This window comes from Felis catus, chromosome F1 (genome assembly GCF_018350175.1).
Source record: "Felis catus isolate Fca126 chromosome F1, F.catus_Fca126_mat1.0, whole genome shotgun sequence".
NCBI lineage: Eukaryota > Metazoa > Chordata > Mammalia > Carnivora > Felidae > Felis > Felis catus.
In genome coordinates, this window is record NC_058384.1 from 63,038,982 (window position 1) to 63,057,024 (window position 18,043).

Consider the following 18,043-nt stretch of genomic DNA (forward strand, 5'->3'; position numbering starts at 1 on the left):
TATCCTCCGAGATCCAAAACTTGGCCGGAACCCGAATCCCACATACAGTGGGAGGTCCCAGGGGACAATCCCGTAAGGATTTGGTGGCGAGGTTCTGGTTCCCTGTTCACCCCTGGGGCTTCACGGACTCCTCGGTTTTGGATTCTCTGCTGTCCCGCGTACACACTTGTCACTGGCCGCCCCACGCCGCACCCTCCGCGACGTCGCTCGCCAAACCACAGACGCGGCACTGTGCGCGCAGCAGGCTTTACTGAGGGCTCGGGCAGAAAAAGCATTTACGTTAATGAATTATCTTTAACGTTTATTAATTTTTGAGAGAGAGAGAGAGAGAGAGGATCCAAAGCAGGCTCTGCACTGACAGCAGCCTGAGGTGGGGCTTGAACTCACAAACCGTGAGATCACGAGCCGAGTCAAAGTTGGACGCTCTACCGACCGAGCCACCCCGGTGCCCCCAAGAGCATTTACATTTTAGTGCTACGGTTTGTAAAAGTCCTCTTGACTTCCCGCCACCAGGGAGCCCTCTCATGACTCCTCTTCCGGAGCTGCAGCACCCAGACACCGCGCCATGGGGCTCGATCCCTCTTTTCTGCCGCTCAGCCCGTCCTCCAGGGTCTGCTTTCTCGGCGGAAAAGGGGCCTTGGGTCTCACTTGCCCAAGAGGTCTGTTCGAATGTCTTTGGAACTACACGGAGTTTTGCCCCTAGGAGAACCCTGACGTTACTCTGTGTGTTTCCGTCTCTGGCCTCACAGGCCAACTGTGAGCCTTGCAGGGCAGGACCTATATGGGATCTGGGTCTCCGGAGGTGAAACAATACGGTGGCCGAGAATCCATGTGCTGGAGCAGACTGCCTGGGTCCAAATACTGGCTACACTGCTTCCTAGTCACGTGGCCGCGATCGGGACCGGGTTGTTGGGAGGACCGAAACAGGACAGCAGGACTGACGAGCCTCAGGTGTCGTCTGAAGCATATGCCGAGCGCTCAGTGAGCGCCTGCACTAACGACCCCCGGATGGACCCGCTGCCGTCGCTTTTCAGCGACTGTCTCCATGCACGGGGACACTTGTCGCTCCAAACCGGGAAGAGGCCTTTGATGGGATTGAGTGACCCAGTTTGTTGATGTAGGACAAAGTGTGAGTCCTTAGGCGAGTTTTTTTTCTTAGTAAGATTGTAGTTGAAATATTTGGACACAATAAAGGAAACTTTTACTTAACCAGGCTGGGGGGCGGGGGGGGGGGGGGGAGTGGAAAAGCATTCTGTTGTTTCCACCTAAAGAGTAACAGGCCACAGAACCCTTTGGGTTTCCCTTCTCATAACTAATCACTTAACACTGAAGATTCATTTGGGGTCTTGTTTCTTGGTCTATACAGAACAAAATAAGGCAGGTTTAAAAGTCCTTTATTTGAATCTTAGACAAAGGACAAGCATGGCCTTATAAAGACTTGCTTAAAAGCACATAAATCTGGTGTCATTTACGCATCATGAACCGACGTAACTATTATTGGAGAGAATTGTAGCCCGTTCCTCGTCTTTTAACCTGTTCTTTGTTCAGCATGGACACGATCTTGGAAGGAAAACCCGCTGATGTGGCTTGGTGAACGCTCTCTCCTCGGGCCCTAACGGCTGCTCGGGTGAAGCACCACGGGTCTCAGCCCCACCACACTTGCCAACGTGACGAGAACTAAGTAATTGGTGTCTTAAGGCCAGATGTACGTGGCGGTTTTCACCCACCGTTCTACGTCCCCCTCATCTCTTATCCAGGTGGCTGGCCTGGCATTTAGGGCCGAGGGTGAGGGGAATGGTCCAATCTGCATTCACTGTGAAAGTCAACCTGCTCATCTCTCTGGGGTTCCCATGTGGGGGCCGTCTCAAGCCTCCAGGTTTAATTAATGGTCACCAGCTGCACTGGGCACAAGAAGCAACACAGTGTGCTGTTTGTTGACCTTGGCAAATGACAGACCAGGATTTATTTACTCCTTGGTTCCCCAAACTAATATAATGGAGGCTTTTAATGTGCTGCACCTTTAATGCTTAAAGTGAGCAAACCGTTACGTCGAGACTGGTGTCCGTTATCCGCCAGTGGCTAGCTACGACACGATCCACACACAGGACCGAATTTCCCGATCAAGATGCCTCTGTCCTTCTTTTTATACAGATTATTCTGACAGATAATCTGACAGGTAACACAGCTATTTAGAACAAACTGCTCAAAGTTCTGGACTTATCTAAAATAGACTTTGTTTTCAGCTTAGTCACTAAAAATAGAAGTTAACAGGATACGTTCCGATTTCTGTTTGGGGGGAACAGAACACGGCATTTCTGTTACGTGCATACTTCCGTCTGGACTCCAGCAACATCCTCCTGCACAGTCCAGTATCCTGTTTTCCTAGAAAATAAAAAGTTGACCGTAACCCCTAGGAGTGGGGGGTGGGGGGGCACAGAAACTTCCCCCCTCCCCAAATGTTACTAGGGGTACAAATGAAAATTTCTCATATTTCCTTTCTTTAGGCTTTATTCTTGTTTTTAACGTACGTAACTAGTGTTCATATCAGCAGCAAAGATCCTACTTTCTGTAGATCAGAATGACTCAGGATGGGCAAAACTAACATTCTGGTTAAGAGCGTGGGGTGCACAGGTGGTAACAAGCATCTATCGATTCTGGCGTCGGCAGTCGTACTTGAGAGGTTAGTTCGTATAAATCAGCGGCTAGTATAAAAGGCTCCACTGGAGCTTCGGTTCCCGCGGATCTGCTGCAGGAGCCCGGAGTCGGCCCATCGGTGCGCAGCGGAGAGAGGGCGTTCCTGGGTGGACAGCTTGCGGGAGGTCGGACTGGAGGGGACGGGGGTCTTACTCTGGCTCATCAGTAAAAAAGGGGGTCACGCCTCATAGGTAGTTGACGTGGGAGTTGCTTTGAAACTTTTCGGTGTCGCGAAGTCGAATACGGGTTTTTCCCTGTGCTGTTTTTCTGCCAAGTTTCACAACCTGAGCTTTAGGAAAATGGCAGGAGTCAGAAAGTAGTGCAAAAGTTGCAGGAGCTGGGCAGCCGTCCAGTGTCCAGGACCCCCAATGCCACAGCAACGGCTGTCTTGTCGGGGTCACTGCTGTGACGACCGGGCTCCTGCCCGGCAGGAAGGGTCCAGCCAGGAAGGTTTAGTCGGGACAGTGTCTCTTTAAAAATGATAGAAAAATCAGTTTGAATCCCAAGTTGCTTGTCTGTTTCTAAGTAATGTTTATTTAGAACATTCAAGAATGACTCACAGAACATTGCTGCTTTCAAATACCTCCGTGTCTACTCCTTGCTAACAAGAAAAGGCAAAGCCGTGCCAACTTGGTGTTGGGAGGCTGCAGCCATTTAGAAAAAAGTTAGTTTTGTTAGATTTTTTTGGTTTTTACTTGTGAAAAGACAAACCCTGACACTCAATAATCTAACATAAAGCTTCTCAACTACAAGCCTGGCAAACACTGGGTTCGAGATGATCCTTGTACAAATCCTCACTTTGGAAAGAGGCCGTCTACACCTACTACTGTAACGCAGCTGCGTATCTGTTCTGAGCGAGCTCAACGCCCCCCTGGGGAAGGAGCCCCTACGTCTGACTCAGTAGTTCGCACGGGGAAACACCTACTTCCATTAAAAGCCTAAAAACGTGGGATTTGCCACCAGGTGAAGGACCGTTCCTGGCCGTCCCCGTCATCACTTCCCAAGACTGCAGCGGGGGCGGCCCCAGGGGAACAGGGTCCTGTACCTCCCGGGGGGACTGCCCGCTCTAGTTTAACCAAGTCCCTGCCAGCTTGCAAAACCCCACTTAAAAAATAAATTGATATGTACACATATATATCCTGGGGGCAGAGCTCTGGCTGCAACCCCCCAGAGGCGATTTCACCAACACACTAAACCAAAACACCAGCTTGCTGTATTAACGAATCAGGTGTAGCCGCTTGCTATTTGCCGACAGCCCTCACTGGCGGGAGCCTTACACGTGTTAGATCAAAAGCACTGTGGGGCCCAGGGAGTAGTAGTGGCTTTGATGGAAACTCAGACGGTGGAATACTTCTTTGCCAATTGTCAGCGGCCATTCACTCGCTTCCTGAAACCGCACCCTGAGAAGCCCACTCCCTCATCTCCAAACACCAAGTCAAGGCCAGGAAACCACGAGGAGCTGGAGGCTCAGCAGGGAGAGTGGGGGGGAGGGGCTCCCAGGCTGCCGCTGAAGGTCATGACTCCTTGCTGTCCCTCCTGCACGTCCACCTGGAGGAGAGGCCTTTGGGGGGGCCGATGGCATGACCGCCACCTGCCGGCGGACAGGTAGGGAGAGCTGGGACAGACGGGGAGGTGCACGCGCAGGTCGCCCTCGTGGGCAGCTCCGGCAGGCCGGGGGCTGGGGAACGAGGTCACCTTCCCGCTGGCCGCGGCCACCGCTGCTTTCTCAGCTGATCTGCACGACAGACGGAAGGCACGGGGACGGAGAAGAGACTCCCAAGAGAAGACGGTCCTGTGACCTGCGGGTCTCGTTGGCACGGCCCTCTCGTCCTGGTGCCCATTCCAAGTGGAGCATCCCAGGAAGACAGTCCCTGCCGGGATATGGCCCCGGACTCTGGGAGGCTTGTGCGTGGGGCAGAGCGAGGCTCATTATCACGGCCAACTCCAGACGGCCGGGTACCCAGTCAGCAGGGCGCTTCGCCCCCACCCTGCAGGCGCAAGTTAAACTGATTTCCTCGGAGAGCATCCAACTAGCTCGGGCAGAGGGGCATCACCGTCCAGAGCCAGAAGCCTGAGCGAGTCTTCAGATTCCGAAGCCAGGCCTGACCGTGTGGGCTGACAACGCCCCAGCCGCACGGTCCCCTGGAGGATCTGCAGGAAGAGGCGGCCCGGGCGATGAGGGTGAGAAGCAGTGTTTGCAAAGTTTCGCAGGACGAGAAGAAGGAAGACTCCGTCGAGAAACCGAAGGCAGAACATCAGAGAGAAAAAGAAAAGTAGTCAAAGTACAATAAGATACAAAGGAACGTGGTAGGGCTATTTTTTCTTCTTCTTTTTTTAATCTGGGAGGACAAAGAAGTGAATTCCTTCACTGTCTTTTCCCTGGAGAAGCTGAAGATTATTGCCGAGTCATGGGAGGCACTGGCCAAACAGGAATCCAAGCTCGCCTGTCTGCATAGTCTTAAGGAATAAGTACTTGTCGGTTCTCAAGAGAAAAGAAAACCTGTTTGCTTCACGTCACTATCAGCAGAAGGTGGGTAGTGGGTGGGAATTCACGGCAAAAGTGAAGGATCTGTCCCCGGGTCCTTGAGGAACCCGCACAGGCTCAGATGCTAACGCTCAGCGGCCTCAGCATTGCTGTGGCTTAATCTTAAACTCCAACAAGCGCATCAAAACCTGCCGTGTCTTCCACGTGTGTGTTCACAGAGCTGGCCCCTCCTCCCACGGCCCACCTCGCTCTCGCATTTTGTCCTCCCCAACCCGCCGCCCTCCCTGTGGCGCCCAACACATTCAGTGTCACGTTTGAACCACAATCCCAGGTAAAGACCAACTTTCCCCAATGGGGAGTCTTTTTCTTCCCCCCCTTTGCCTAAAGCTCCACATTGTTTTGACCTTTTTGGGGGGTGTTTTTTTGGCTGTTCCGGTTCTGAAACCTGTTTTCCAATCAGCACAATATCCGCAACGGATCTGCATGAAGTCAACGGGAACGCTCATCCGCGGAAACACTTGGCGTGCTGCACGGCTGTAAATAAAAATCTCTTTATCAAGAAGTGAAATGGCAGAGGAGGGAAGGGGATCTTACTGTAAAGATGACTATTTAAACACAACAGAAATACAGAAGAGACAGCAATTCAGAAAGTACAGGAAACAGTCCACCCCAGGCAGCACTGGAGGACAGGGAGGCAGCTGCCACTGGAGAAATGCCGTCTCCCTCGAGTCTGAATTTCAGTGCTTTCCAAGTGCAAGGGCAGATGGTGAAAAACAGCTTTTCCCACTCCCTTGAACCCCACTGCGAGGCGGCTCTGTGCTCGCCACCAAGCAGGCAGGAAGGAGCATCTCTCCCCGCTCTGCGGTCTGGCAGAGTCCCACTGTTTTCCCACGCAGCCCCACGTCACTACTGTAACGACTCCGGGATGGTGCTGACGACGTGGGCTGCCTCCGTGGCTGCAGGAGGGGAGCCAAAGAAGGTGTTGGTCTGATTCCTCTGCTGATCCCGGAGATAAGGAGGAACGGACGAGCTCTTGATGTGCAGAATCCTGGTGTCCATCACCTGACAGTCAATCTGCATCATCACTTCGTAATCCTGCCCGTTGATCACGTTCTCTGCGGGAGGAATACACATACGGAATCAATATTCAACAGAGTGTGCGATTCTGCCATCAGCTTCGATCCCAGAAAGACATCAATAAGCTTTAACGGCTGCGAACTGTCAATACGCTTTCAAGGGAACAGAGGGACTCCATCAGTCACCAAGCGGCGCTGCGGCTGGGCTAGGTGCTGAGATGGCCCGTCCTCCTCGGTTCCAGCTCCCAAACCGCCTTCGTCGGTTCAGTAAGGTCTCGGAGCAGTGGCCGAGTTAACACCAGAGCTTCTGTCCACAGACATTACAGGAAGATTTCGGTGGCGGGTGGAGGCAAGAATGCTTAAGCGCTCCCTTCCCCTTCAACAGTGGGAACGAGTAACTGTCAAAAGAACAAACCTATCATGTGGGTGGCAAGGAGACCTGGGCCAGACTACTTGCCTCCCATTCATCAGTCATGTTTCTAATTTCGCTAAGATTCCCAGCTACGAGTTTAAAGGTCTGCCTTAGCAGCATAAAGCACAGGAAAAACAAGCTGTAGACATGACAGTGATGCTCTTGCCCAGAGGTCCCCATCGCTCCCCTTCCGCGCGAAGGGACTCCCATCCCAGAGTTCTTGATTCCTGGTACAAGAGACAAGTGCATTTCCCATTTGGGATTAGAGAGAGTGCTACAGGACTTGCAGGTAAACTAGAGGCTATTTGCAGAGGGAACAGGAAAACCACACAGAGCCACACTTACCTGACACGTGTTGGGTAACTCATCATGAGCTCAAAATATAGAGACACATGCTCTTACTTCCTAAGAGGATGAAAACTCTTTATTTTAGGGAGAGAGCCAAATTATTTCCTGGTTTGTAATTCTGGGTACTCGCTTTCCAACTTGAAGTCAATGAAACTCGGGCATAAAACTGATGAGGGAACTGTAAGTGGATAGTCTTTCAAGGCCAGCTGGACATTCACGGCAATGCAGTTAGAAGGTGTGTGAGTGCGGAATTCACGCCTGCGTGTCCGTTAGTGTTTCCCCTGTGAATCCGGAGCTGGGAGGGGGATCGGGCAAGGGCTGAGCTTACTACCTGTTTATGAAGATGATACGCAGCCCACCAGTGACTTTTGAAATTACACGCTGGGCTTCTCCAGGACCAGGAATTGAATTTAAAAGTAGAATTTTTCTTTTTTTGTTTTACTTTCACGCTGTGTACGCCAAGTACTATTAATCTAGAGGAGGGAAATCCAGAGTCTGACATCTGATCTTCAGATTCCATTGTTATGTTTGGGAACACTGAGCCATGGAGTGTGTCACAGGTTAGGATTTACAGAAATGCGCTAATCCAGGGCGTCTGAAATTAGGGTCTAATGTACAGACTTCAGGGAGTCCATATGTTCCTTGAAATTGCATGCAAAGTTCTGTGTGCTTAGTTTTCTGGAGAAGGGCCCCAATCACATTCTCAATGGGGTCTATGACTTCCCGAAAGTTGAAAACTACTGGATCTAATAACCTATCAACTTTAAGTTCCTTGAGCAGATGTTAGTCTATTTCAAAGCTAATGGAAGATTCCATCCCTCCACTTCTCTTGGTTGGTTACCTGCTGTAATTTTTAACACAGTCTCCATGGATGACTGATTTCTCATTACAAGTATTGCAAATGTCTTCTATTACACTTGGAGCTGATTTCCTTCTTTCCCACTTTACTAGAGAGGAAGAACTGTGCGCACTGACTAACCTTACCTATTCTTTAAGACCGTCGCTCTGGACACTTCAATTTTAGGAGTCTTGCCACCATGCGGTGACAACTAAGTAATTTGCTTAGCTTAAAAAAAAAAACAAAACTGAGGTATAATGGACATAAAATATTAGTTTCAGGTGTACAACTTGGTGATTTGATATTTATATACATTGCAAAGTCACCACCACAGTACATCTAGTTATCATGTGTCACCAAAGCTAACACAATATCACTGACTACATTCCCCATGCTGTACATGAAAGCCACACGACTTGTTTTAGAACTACAAGTTTGTACTTCCTGATTCCTTTACTATTTTGCTCCCCACTCCAACCCATCTCCCCCTCGGGCAATCACCAGTCTGTTCTCTGTCTAGGAGTCTGGGTTTGGTTTCGTTTATTTTTTCAGATTCCACATATGAGTGGAGTATGTCTTTTTGGGTCTGTTTATTTAACTTAGCATAACATCCACTAAGTCCATCCGTGTTGTTGCAAAAGGCAAGATTTCATTTGTTCTATGGCTGAGTACTATTCCATCATACGTATAAATATACATACGTCTTAAAAAAAATTTTTTTTTTTTGAGAGAGCGAGAGAGAGGGAGAAACAGAATCCCAAGCAGGCTCTGTGCTGTCAGTGAGGAGCCCAACACGTGGCCTGAACCCACGAACCATGAGATCATGACCCGAGCTGAGATCAAGAGTCGGACACTTAACTGACTGAGCCATCCAGGCGCCCCCCATTTGCTTATTTTTGCTTTTGTTTCTCTTGCCTTTGGAGTTAGGTCCAAAAAAACATCACCGAGAATGACATCAAGGAGTTTACCACTTATGTTAACGTTTTCTTCTAGTTTTATGGTTTCAGGTCTTCAAGTCTTTAATCCATGTTAATTTTTGTATATGGTATAAAATGATGGTCCTGTTTCCTTCTTCTGCACATAGCTGTCCAGTTTGCCCAACGCCATTTACTGAAGAGACTGTCTTTTCCCCATTGTATATTCTTGCCTCCTTTGTCAAAAATTAACGGACCATATATGAGGGTTCGTATCTGGGCTCTTGATTCTGTTCCACAGACCCACAGGGTTTTGTGCCAGTACCATACTGTTTTGGCTACTATGGCTTTGCAGTACAGTTAAAAATAAGGGAGCATGGTACCTCTGGCTTTGGACTTTCTCAAGATTGCTTTGAGTATTCGGGGTCTCCTGTGGTTCCACATAAATTGTAGAATTACTTGTTCTAGTTCTGTGAAAAAATGCCATTGGCATTTTGATAGAAATGGCACCAAACTTGTAGGTTGCTTTGGTTAGGATGGAGAGTTAACAATGTTAATTCTTCTAATCCCTAAGTGTGAAATATCTTTCCATCTGTCTGTATCCTCTTCAATTTCTCTCATTAACGTCTTACCGTTTCCAGTGCAAGGTCTTCCACCTCCTTGGAGGTATTTTATTCTCCTTGATGTAACTGTAATTGGGATTATTTTCTTGATTTCTCTGGTAGTTCGTTATTCACGTATAGAAACACAACAGATTTTTGTTTACTGATTGTGTATCCTACAACTTCACTGAATTCGTTAATTCTAGTCCTTTTTTTGTGGAATCTTGAGGGTTTCCTAGGCCCAGTATTATGTCGTCTGCCAATAGTGACAGTCCTATTTCTTTCTTTTCAATGCATATGCCTTTTGTTTCCTGCCCAACTGCAGTGGTGAGGACTTTCAATACTATTTTGAATAAAAGTGGTGACAGTGGGCATCCTTGTCCTGTTCCTGGTCTTTGAGCAAAAACTTTCAGCTTTTCGCCACTGAGTAGGACGCTGGCTGCAGGTTTGTTGTGGACGGACTTTATTACGTTGAAGTCTGCTCTTTCTATACCTACTTTGTTTAGAGTTTTTAAATTTTTTTTTCAACGTTTTTATTTATTTTTTGGGACAGAGAGAGACAGAGCATGAACGGGGGAGGGGCAGAGAGAGAGGGAGACACAGAATCGGAAACAGGCTCCAGGCTCCGAGCCATCAGCCCAGAGCCTGACGCAGGGCTCGAACTCCCGGACCGCGAGATCGTGACCTGGCTGAAGTCGGACGCTTAACCGACTGCGCCACCCAGGCGCCCCTGTTTAGAGTTTTTATAAGCAGATGTTTAATTTTGCCCAATGCTTTTTACCGCATCTTTTGAGGCGATCATATGATTTTCATCTTTCATTTTATAAATGTGGTGTATCATGTTGATTAATGTGGATGTTGACCCATACTGGCATCCCTGGAATAAATCTCACTTGACTGTAGTCTATGATCACTTTAACGTATTCCTGAATTGGGTTTGCCAGTATTTTGTTCAAGACTTTTACATCTGTGTTCAGCAGGGGTGTTGTCTTACAATTTTCTTTTCTTGTAGTGTCCTTGTCTGGCTTGGGCATCAGGGTAATGCTGGCCTCGTAAAATGAGTTTAAAGTGTTCCCTCCTCTTCAATTTTTGGAAGAGTTTGAGAAGGATAGATATTAAATCTTCAAATGTTTGGTAGAATTCACTAGTGAAGACATCTGCCCTGGACTTTTGTTTGTTTGGAAGTTTTTGATTACTGATTCAATCTTAATAATTGGTCTAGTCAGATTTTCTATTCTTTATGTTTGGTTCAGTCTCGGAAAATTGTGTTTCTATAAATTTATCCATTTCTCCTAGATTGTCCAATTTATTGGCAAATAATTGTTCATAATTGTCTCTTACGATCCTCCTTATTTTTGTGGTATTAGTTTAACTTTCATTTCTGACATTATTTGAGCCTTCTGTTTTCCTGGTGAGTCTATCTAAAGGTTTGTCTATTTTGTTTATCTTTTCAAAGAACCAGCTCTTAGTTTCAGGTATCTTTCCCATTATCCTTTTAGCCTCCTATCTCATCTATTTCGGCTCTGATCTTTACCTTCTTCCTTGTACTAACTTTGGGCTTTGTTTGTTCTTCTAGTTTCTTTAAACGTAAAGTTAAATTGTTTGAGATGTATCTTGTTTCTTGAGGTAAGCTTGTATCCTTACGAACGTCTCTCCTCACTTTTGTTCATCTTACAGTTTGTGGTATTTGTGTTTGTTTTCAATTGTTTCTAAGTATTTTCACCTTTTGACTTCTTCTATGACCCAGCAGCTGTTCAGTAATGCGTTGTTTAATCTCCATGTACTGGCAGTTTTTCTAGTTTTCTTATAACTGATTTCTAATTTCATACTATTGTGGTCAGAAAAGATGTTTGAAAGGATTTCAACCTTCTTGAATTTACTGCTCTGTTTTGTGGCCTAATATGTGATCTGTCCTAGTGGGTGTTCTGGGTGTACTGGATAAACATAATACAGCAGCAGAGACAGACAGAGACAGAGCGTGAGCAGGGGAGAGGCAGACAGGTTAACACGGAATCTGAAGCAGGCTCCAGGCTCTGTGCTGTCAGCACAGAGCCCCACACAGGGCTCGAACCCACAAACTGCGAGATCATGACCTGAATCAAAGTCTGACACTCAACTAACTGAGCCACCCGGGCACCCCTGATTTTACTAATTTTGTGTTTTAACCTCCATACTAGCTTTGTAAGTGAATGAATCCACTATTTTTACTATAGATTTAGTTTTTCTCGTGAGATTTTTACTTTCACAGGTTTTCTTGTTATTAATCACTGCTATTTCTTTGTAGCTTAAAGAAGTCCCTTTGACATTTCTTGAAAGGCTGGTTTAGTAGTGATGAAAGCTCTGGAAAGGTTTTTCTCTCTCCTTTCAATCCTGAATGATAACCTTGCTGGGTAGAGTATTTGTGGTTGGAAGTTTTTTCCTTCCAGCACTTTGAATACATCCTGCCGGTCTCTTCTGGTCTGCGAAGTTTCTGCTCGAAAATCTGACGGCCTTAATGGGTTGCCCTTGTATGTAACAATTTATTTTTCCCTTGCTGCTTTTAAGATTCTGTCTTTAAGTATTTTAATTATAATTATAACATGTCTGGGTGTGGATCTCTTTGGGTTCATCTTGCTTGGAACTTTCTGGGATTCCTGGATCTGGAGGTCTGTTTCCCTCCACAGGTTAGGGGTATTTTCTGCCCCTCTCTTTCTTCTCCTTCTGGGAACCCTATAATGTGAATGTAATTCTACTTTATGTCTTTTTGGTCCCGTAAGGTCTCTTCATTTAAAAGAATTCTTTTTTCTTTCGGCTTCTCAGTCTGGATGAGTTCCAATGCCTTGTCTTCCAGCTCACTGAGCCTTTTAATGTGTTACTCTGCCTGCTGTTGAACCCCTATAGCATATTTCAGCTCAGTTATTTTTCTCTTCAGGTCTCTGACTTCTGTTTGGTCCTTTCTTGTATTCTCTTTCTCCCTGATAAAGTTCTCACTGTGTTCATCCATTCTTCCTCTGAGTTCGGCAATCACCTTTATTGACTACTACTTTAAATTCTTTATCAGATTTCTGAACCTCTGTATCATTAAAGTCTTTTTCTGAGGTTCTGTCTTTTCTTTCATCTGGAACATATTTCTCTGTGTCATTTTGTTTGATTCCCCATGTGTTTCTATGTATTAGACAAAGCAGCTCTCTCTCTCTCTCTCAATCTTGAAGGATTGGCCTCTGTAGGTGATGAAGCTTCTCATTCAACTTTGCCCTGGTTCATGATGATCTCTTGAACCTTTGGGACAGTCTACACCACCTGATTTCTTCTTGATGTGTCCCTGCTGTTGAGAGTGTGCCAAGACCTGTCAGTGTTCCCAGGGGAGGAATCTCATTTAACACTGAGTTCAGGCAATTAAAAGTGAAATCCCTCCGGCCAAGAGCTTTTAAAGTATGCGGCTCAGTCAGTTGAGTGTCCAACTCTTGATCTCAGTTCTGGTCGTGATCTCATGATTGTGGGATCAAGTCCTGCATCAGGGCAAAGACTGCTTAGGATTTTCTTTCTCTCTCTCTGGCCCTCTCCCCCCTCTCTCTCTCTTAAAAAAAAAAAAAGAAAAAGAAAAAGTATGCAAAGAGATAGTCGTAATCCCTTCCCTGTGCTGGCCACCAGACCAGGAGATCTGGAGGTGTCACCTGGGCAACAGTTTTAACAAGTGGGGCTCCAGATGAATGAATAATCTCCTTTCTGGGAGGTCTTATAGATCTGTCATGAGGCCAGAGGAGCGGACACAGAGGTATCTCCCTGGCTTACGCTCCCCGGGAGCACCTTATCAGCCTCTCCCTGTGTGGGCAACCTGAAGCCTACTGCCCAGGCAGGAGCTCGAGGGTAGCTGGCCTTTTCCCCAGGGAGACTGCTGTCTGCAGTGCTCTAGGGGTGGTGGCCCGCCAGGAACTGTATTCTCCACTGTTACCTTCCCCTGGAGCTCAGGAACGGCAGCCCCCCTGGCACTAGGGCCAGGCAACCAAGGGCAGCACCGTGTAGACTGTGCCTACCTGCTGGCTTCAACTAGGCAGGTGGAGAGCGTACGGGGCGTGGCATGCTCGCCGGCTTCAGAAAGGCAGCCGGAAGATGAGCCCGCCTGTGGGCATCAGGACTGCAGCAGGAGGGCGCCTTCCTGTGCCGGAGCACCGGCTGGGGGTGGGGCAATGCTGCGCTCAGCTGCCAGGGAGAGGGGAGCGCGGCACCTGCCTACAGGCACTCTCTGGCTGCAGTGAGGCAGCAGGATGGTCTCCTCCCTGCGTGCTGGTGGGGGCGGGGGGGGGGGGTGCTGGCGGCGGGTGCAAAACTGGCCTCACCAGTGCCTCTCCTCCGGGAGAGTTTCGACTGTCTCCCCTCCAGCTGCTGCTTTTAGATCGGCAAGTGAATTTCCTTCTCATCTAGTCTAAGCACTTGTCAAGCTGCTGTCTGTGCACTGGGTCGGGGTGAATGAGGCTGCAGGCAAGCTCTCTGAAAGGGGACCTCGGTTTCTACAGTCCTTTGGGTTCTTTGGATAATCAGCCTCGTTCACTTCCTAATAAGCCGGATGTTCTGGGCTTCTCTCTCCAGTGCAGGACTCGAGGGGCCTGAGGTGGGGCGCCGACCCCTTGCTTCCCGGGCAGAGGCCGCGGGCTGGTGAGCTCCTTCCCTGTTGTGCATCGCTGTGCCAGGGACGGGGTTTTGGCACCCCTGCATCTCTCTGCTTCTCTCACCCGTCCGGATGGGGTCTTTCTACCCTTTGTCGGGGAGAAGCAGAGGGAAACTTTCCAGAGGCAGCTGTAGGTGTGTGCGGGAGGAGGGGAGTCGGGATCTTCCTATATGAGCACCTTGTGGAAGTCGTTTGCTCATCTTCGGAGAATTAAATCCGAATGCCTGCAAGTTAGCCAACGTTTCCTACCAAAGTGCTTTCTTTCCCCGCTTCTCGGGCAGCTGCGGCTCTCTGGAAGACAGACAACCTGCCCGTGCATTTGGAGCCATTTCATTTGGAACGTGCGGCTGGGCTCAGATTTCAAGGGGTCACACCAGTCGTTTCCTTTTGGAACCACAGTTACTCCCCGTTTCAGAAAAACTGTGTGTGTTGCGGGGGGTGGGGGGGTGCAGGCATGCTCACGTGCACGCTGGGGCATACGTGCCCCGATAACGGAAAGCACATGTGTTAGAGACATGTAACGTACGTTATTAATTTTTACTGCTTTTCTGGATTAATGTGGGATCCAGATGACAATTTTGAGATCAGGAGTAGGTTCCCTCGTACGTGGCCCAAGCCACCTGCAGAAGTCACTACAGCCCGTGTGCCCGCGGTGGTCCACACCGATAACTGGATTTCCCTGATACCTTAAGTGCTGAGGAGAAACGGAGGACCTGGTGACAGAAGCTCAGAGGCCTTGAGGGCAAAGTAAAGCTGTGGCCTGGCCCCCAGACCCGGGAGTCCCCAGCCGTGGCTGCAACGGCACTGCCATCTTAAGCCCAGCCGGGAGACTCAGACGAAGGATGGTCTAGGCGCCATAAAGACGGGTTCGGTGCTTTCCTCCTTCCTGGAAGCAGCGACTTCTGGGGCAAGGAAACGATGAGTGCCGTCGGAAGGCCACCAGGGAGGACGGGAATGCCTTGAGCTGGATTCGGGAAGCCCCTTCTGCGTGACGAGCTGGGGTCTCCGGGCGTGAAGTGACCTGCCGCGAGGAGCCCCAGGTTACCCGGACCTCTGCACGGCAGTCGAGGGGCACAGCGTAATCTCCTATCCGCTCCGTGGGACTCAGTCAAGAGTTCTCTGGGCGTTTCAGTACTCACCCCTGCATCTCACCACTACTGGTGAGGTTCTGACTATTTTAATTAAAGGAGGACGGACTGGGAAACAGCCTATGGTAACTTGGGACCCCTCGCCTGGGCTGTCGGGCGTCTGTTCACACGGTACATTTGCAGGAGCAGCGGAGAGGCTCTGAAAGTCCCCTCGAAAGGGCAGGTGAGGCTCCTGTTACCTTTCACCCCAAGGCTGTGAGTGTGGTCAACAACTCATCGTCCCTGAAAGGCCAGCGTCTTCAACTGTCGCCCACGATTCGCGCCTCAGTGTGAGTAACAGACTCCGCACCTCCACTGCGGGCCAGGTCCCCGCCGTCCACGCGCAGCGCCCTCGTACTAAGAGCGTCAAGCGCAGGAGCCTTGTGACAGGACAGCCGAGAGCTGAGATATGTGACAGGACGGCTAAGCTGTTTTGGGGTACTTCATTAAAAAAAGGCCTGGACTGTCCGGGGAAAGCTGGCCCAAAAGGAACGGCATGGAGCGAGAGGCGAAGGGCTCGCTCTCCGTCGCCTCTCAGCAAACATGTGGCTACTGCACAGGTGACGAAAGTCCTTTTCCGTCCTGGGCCTTCTGAAGTGAGCAGGAGAATGAGACGAAACCCTGATCTGAGTCAGGAAAAAGGTGTAGAAAAAAAAAAAAAGGATACTTCAAATACAAAATTCATCAGACACATAAAAAGGAAAAGGAATGAAGGACTTCAGATACGAACGCTAAAATGTGACTCTGAAAGCTCAGAAGGGTTGAGGAAGCAGCAAATGTGCCTGGACCCTGGAGGCGGAAAGACTCCAGGCAATGTGGAATTTTGAACAGCCTGTAAACGCACAATAACCGAGAACGGCCTGCCAGGAAGGAGGCGGTTAGCTGGCTAGCCCACGCCAGAACCTTGACCATAAACAGAATTTAAAGATGCAGACGTTTCACAGGAAGTTTAATTTTAAGAAGTCACAAGACTTCAATGCTTTGCAAAGAAGCATGTGTCATAAAACAGATTTCTATTCGGGATCAGACGCTAATCCTAACAAGAGGTAGTTGGCTCCATGTAAGCTAAGCTGGTGACAGGCAGTGACAGGCTGTCGGTATCTGTGCCTGAACCCAGTGGGGTTGGGGGGTGGGGTGGGGGTGTGTAGGGTTGCGTGGACAGTAGATAAAAATCCGCCAATCCACAGACCACAAGAGATACCTTCAAGCAAAACAAACAAAAGGAAAAACACGGAAGGAAGTCCAAAAGGGGAGACACCACGGGAGGGGAGGGGAGGAAGTGGGGAGGGAAGGAGCAGGGGGAGGGGAGGAGGGGAGGGAAGGGAATACAATGAACAGTGAAGCGGCACAAGGTCACGGCATGGCGGCTCCCAAGAACTCCCATAAGCTGGGGCCACTACGCCTGGTCCATCTTATCGCCAATTTTCAACTCGAGTCCTGGTTTTGACCATCCCAACACACCATGCATTGTATCTCTGTTGGTATTTTTTCCTCTATTTGGAAAAATCGCCCTTCCTGCTCTTTCTCACCCAAATTCTCTCTCCGAATTCTATTAACCCTCTAAGGTCCATTTCAAGTCCCCCTTGTTAGAAACCTTCCACGAGAACTCCGCCACTGACCTTTTTCTTCATACCCAATATATAAATGTTCTACTTAATTGAACCATGTCAAAATACTTACAGAAAAGAGCTTTGGCTCCTTTAAGAAATGACTGGCACTTCCAAAGGTGGGGCAGCTAGAACCTCTCCCTGCTCAGCTGGCAAGGACCCTAACAGTCACACTACGGGTGGAAACACAGTAGGTACTTCCGACTTGAAGAGTCTTTCTGGAGACGTAAGGAACTCGGACAAGCAAAAGAACCCCTTGCGACCCCATGTCTGCCCTCTGCCTGAAGAAACTAAAAGCAGTGGGGGGGCGGGGGGGGCGGGCAGAACTTTGGGCTGGGAGTGTCCAAAGATAGGGAGACCCGGGGGAGGGAGCAATATCATGTTCAGCTGTAAGACAAACCAGAATTTGGGGGGCACCTGGGGGGGCTCAGTCAAGTGTCCGACTCTTGGTTTCAGCTCAGGTCATGATCTCGTGGCTTCGTGGGTTTGAGCCCCACAATGGGCTCTGTGCTGGCAGTGCGGAACCTGCTTGGGATTCTCCCTCTCTCTGCCCTTCCCTACTTGTGCCGTCTTTGTCTCTCTCAAAAATAAACTTAAAAAAAAAAAAAAAAAAAAAAAATATATATATATATATATATATATATATATAATTAAAAAGACAAACCAGAACTTGTTATGGGCACTGAGCAATTGGGAGTCAAATAACAAAGAGCCTATCTAGTTATTCAGATCTATAATAATTTCACACAAAAAAGTGGGGGCCTGGAATAGCGTATACAAAAACCATTAACCCTTACTTGGGGTGGTCATGATGAATGAGGGGAGCTACTAGAATTCAGGGGGCAGAGGTCAGGATGCTGGACAATCTGCAAGGCACAGGGATAGTCCCACATCTCGTGCAATATTCACATAGGTTGAAAAAAAAAACCCTTATTACTACTATATTAATCAAGACAGAACCTCACTGGTTTACTAGGTAGTGTGGCTTCAGAATACATTCTTATAACTACCCCACTATGCTGGGAATATTGTTTCTTTCTGAACTCGAGAACTGTTCATCTCATGGACGCCTGGGTGGCTCAGTCGGTTAAGTGTCTGACTTGGGCTCAGATCACGAACTCATGGTTCGTGGATTCAAGCCCCGTGTCGAGCTCTGCACTGACAGTATGGAGCCTGCTTGGGATTCTCTCTCGCTTCTCTCTCTCTGCCCCTCCCCCAGCTCCCTCTCTCTCTCTCTCTCTCTCTCTCTCTAAGATAAATACATACATTAAAAAAAAGGGTTCATCTCAGAAAAT

General features: G+C 48.6%; 1 protein-coding gene across 5 annotated transcripts in view; it reads right to left on the minus strand.

Moving 5' to 3' along the window:
• Positions 1 to 1,377: 1,377 nt before the first annotated feature.
• ATF6 (activating transcription factor 6) overlaps positions 1,378 to 18,043 on the minus strand; it is a 205,015-nt gene continuing 188,349 nt past the window's right edge. For 3 of the 5 annotated variants that reach the window (XM_023247597.2, XM_023247596.2, XM_045048952.1), the window contains one exon: positions 1,378 to 6,294. In XM_023247597.2, the coding sequence (XP_023103365.1) occupies positions 6,086 to 6,294 (209 nt within the window). In that variant the 3' untranslated portion in view covers positions 1,378 to 6,085. Of the gene's footprint in view, positions 6,295 to 14,537; positions 15,036 to 15,121; positions 15,768 to 18,043 lie in introns of those variants that run through there. The other 2 variants (XM_045048950.1, XM_023247598.2) reach the window with 2 other exon arrangements.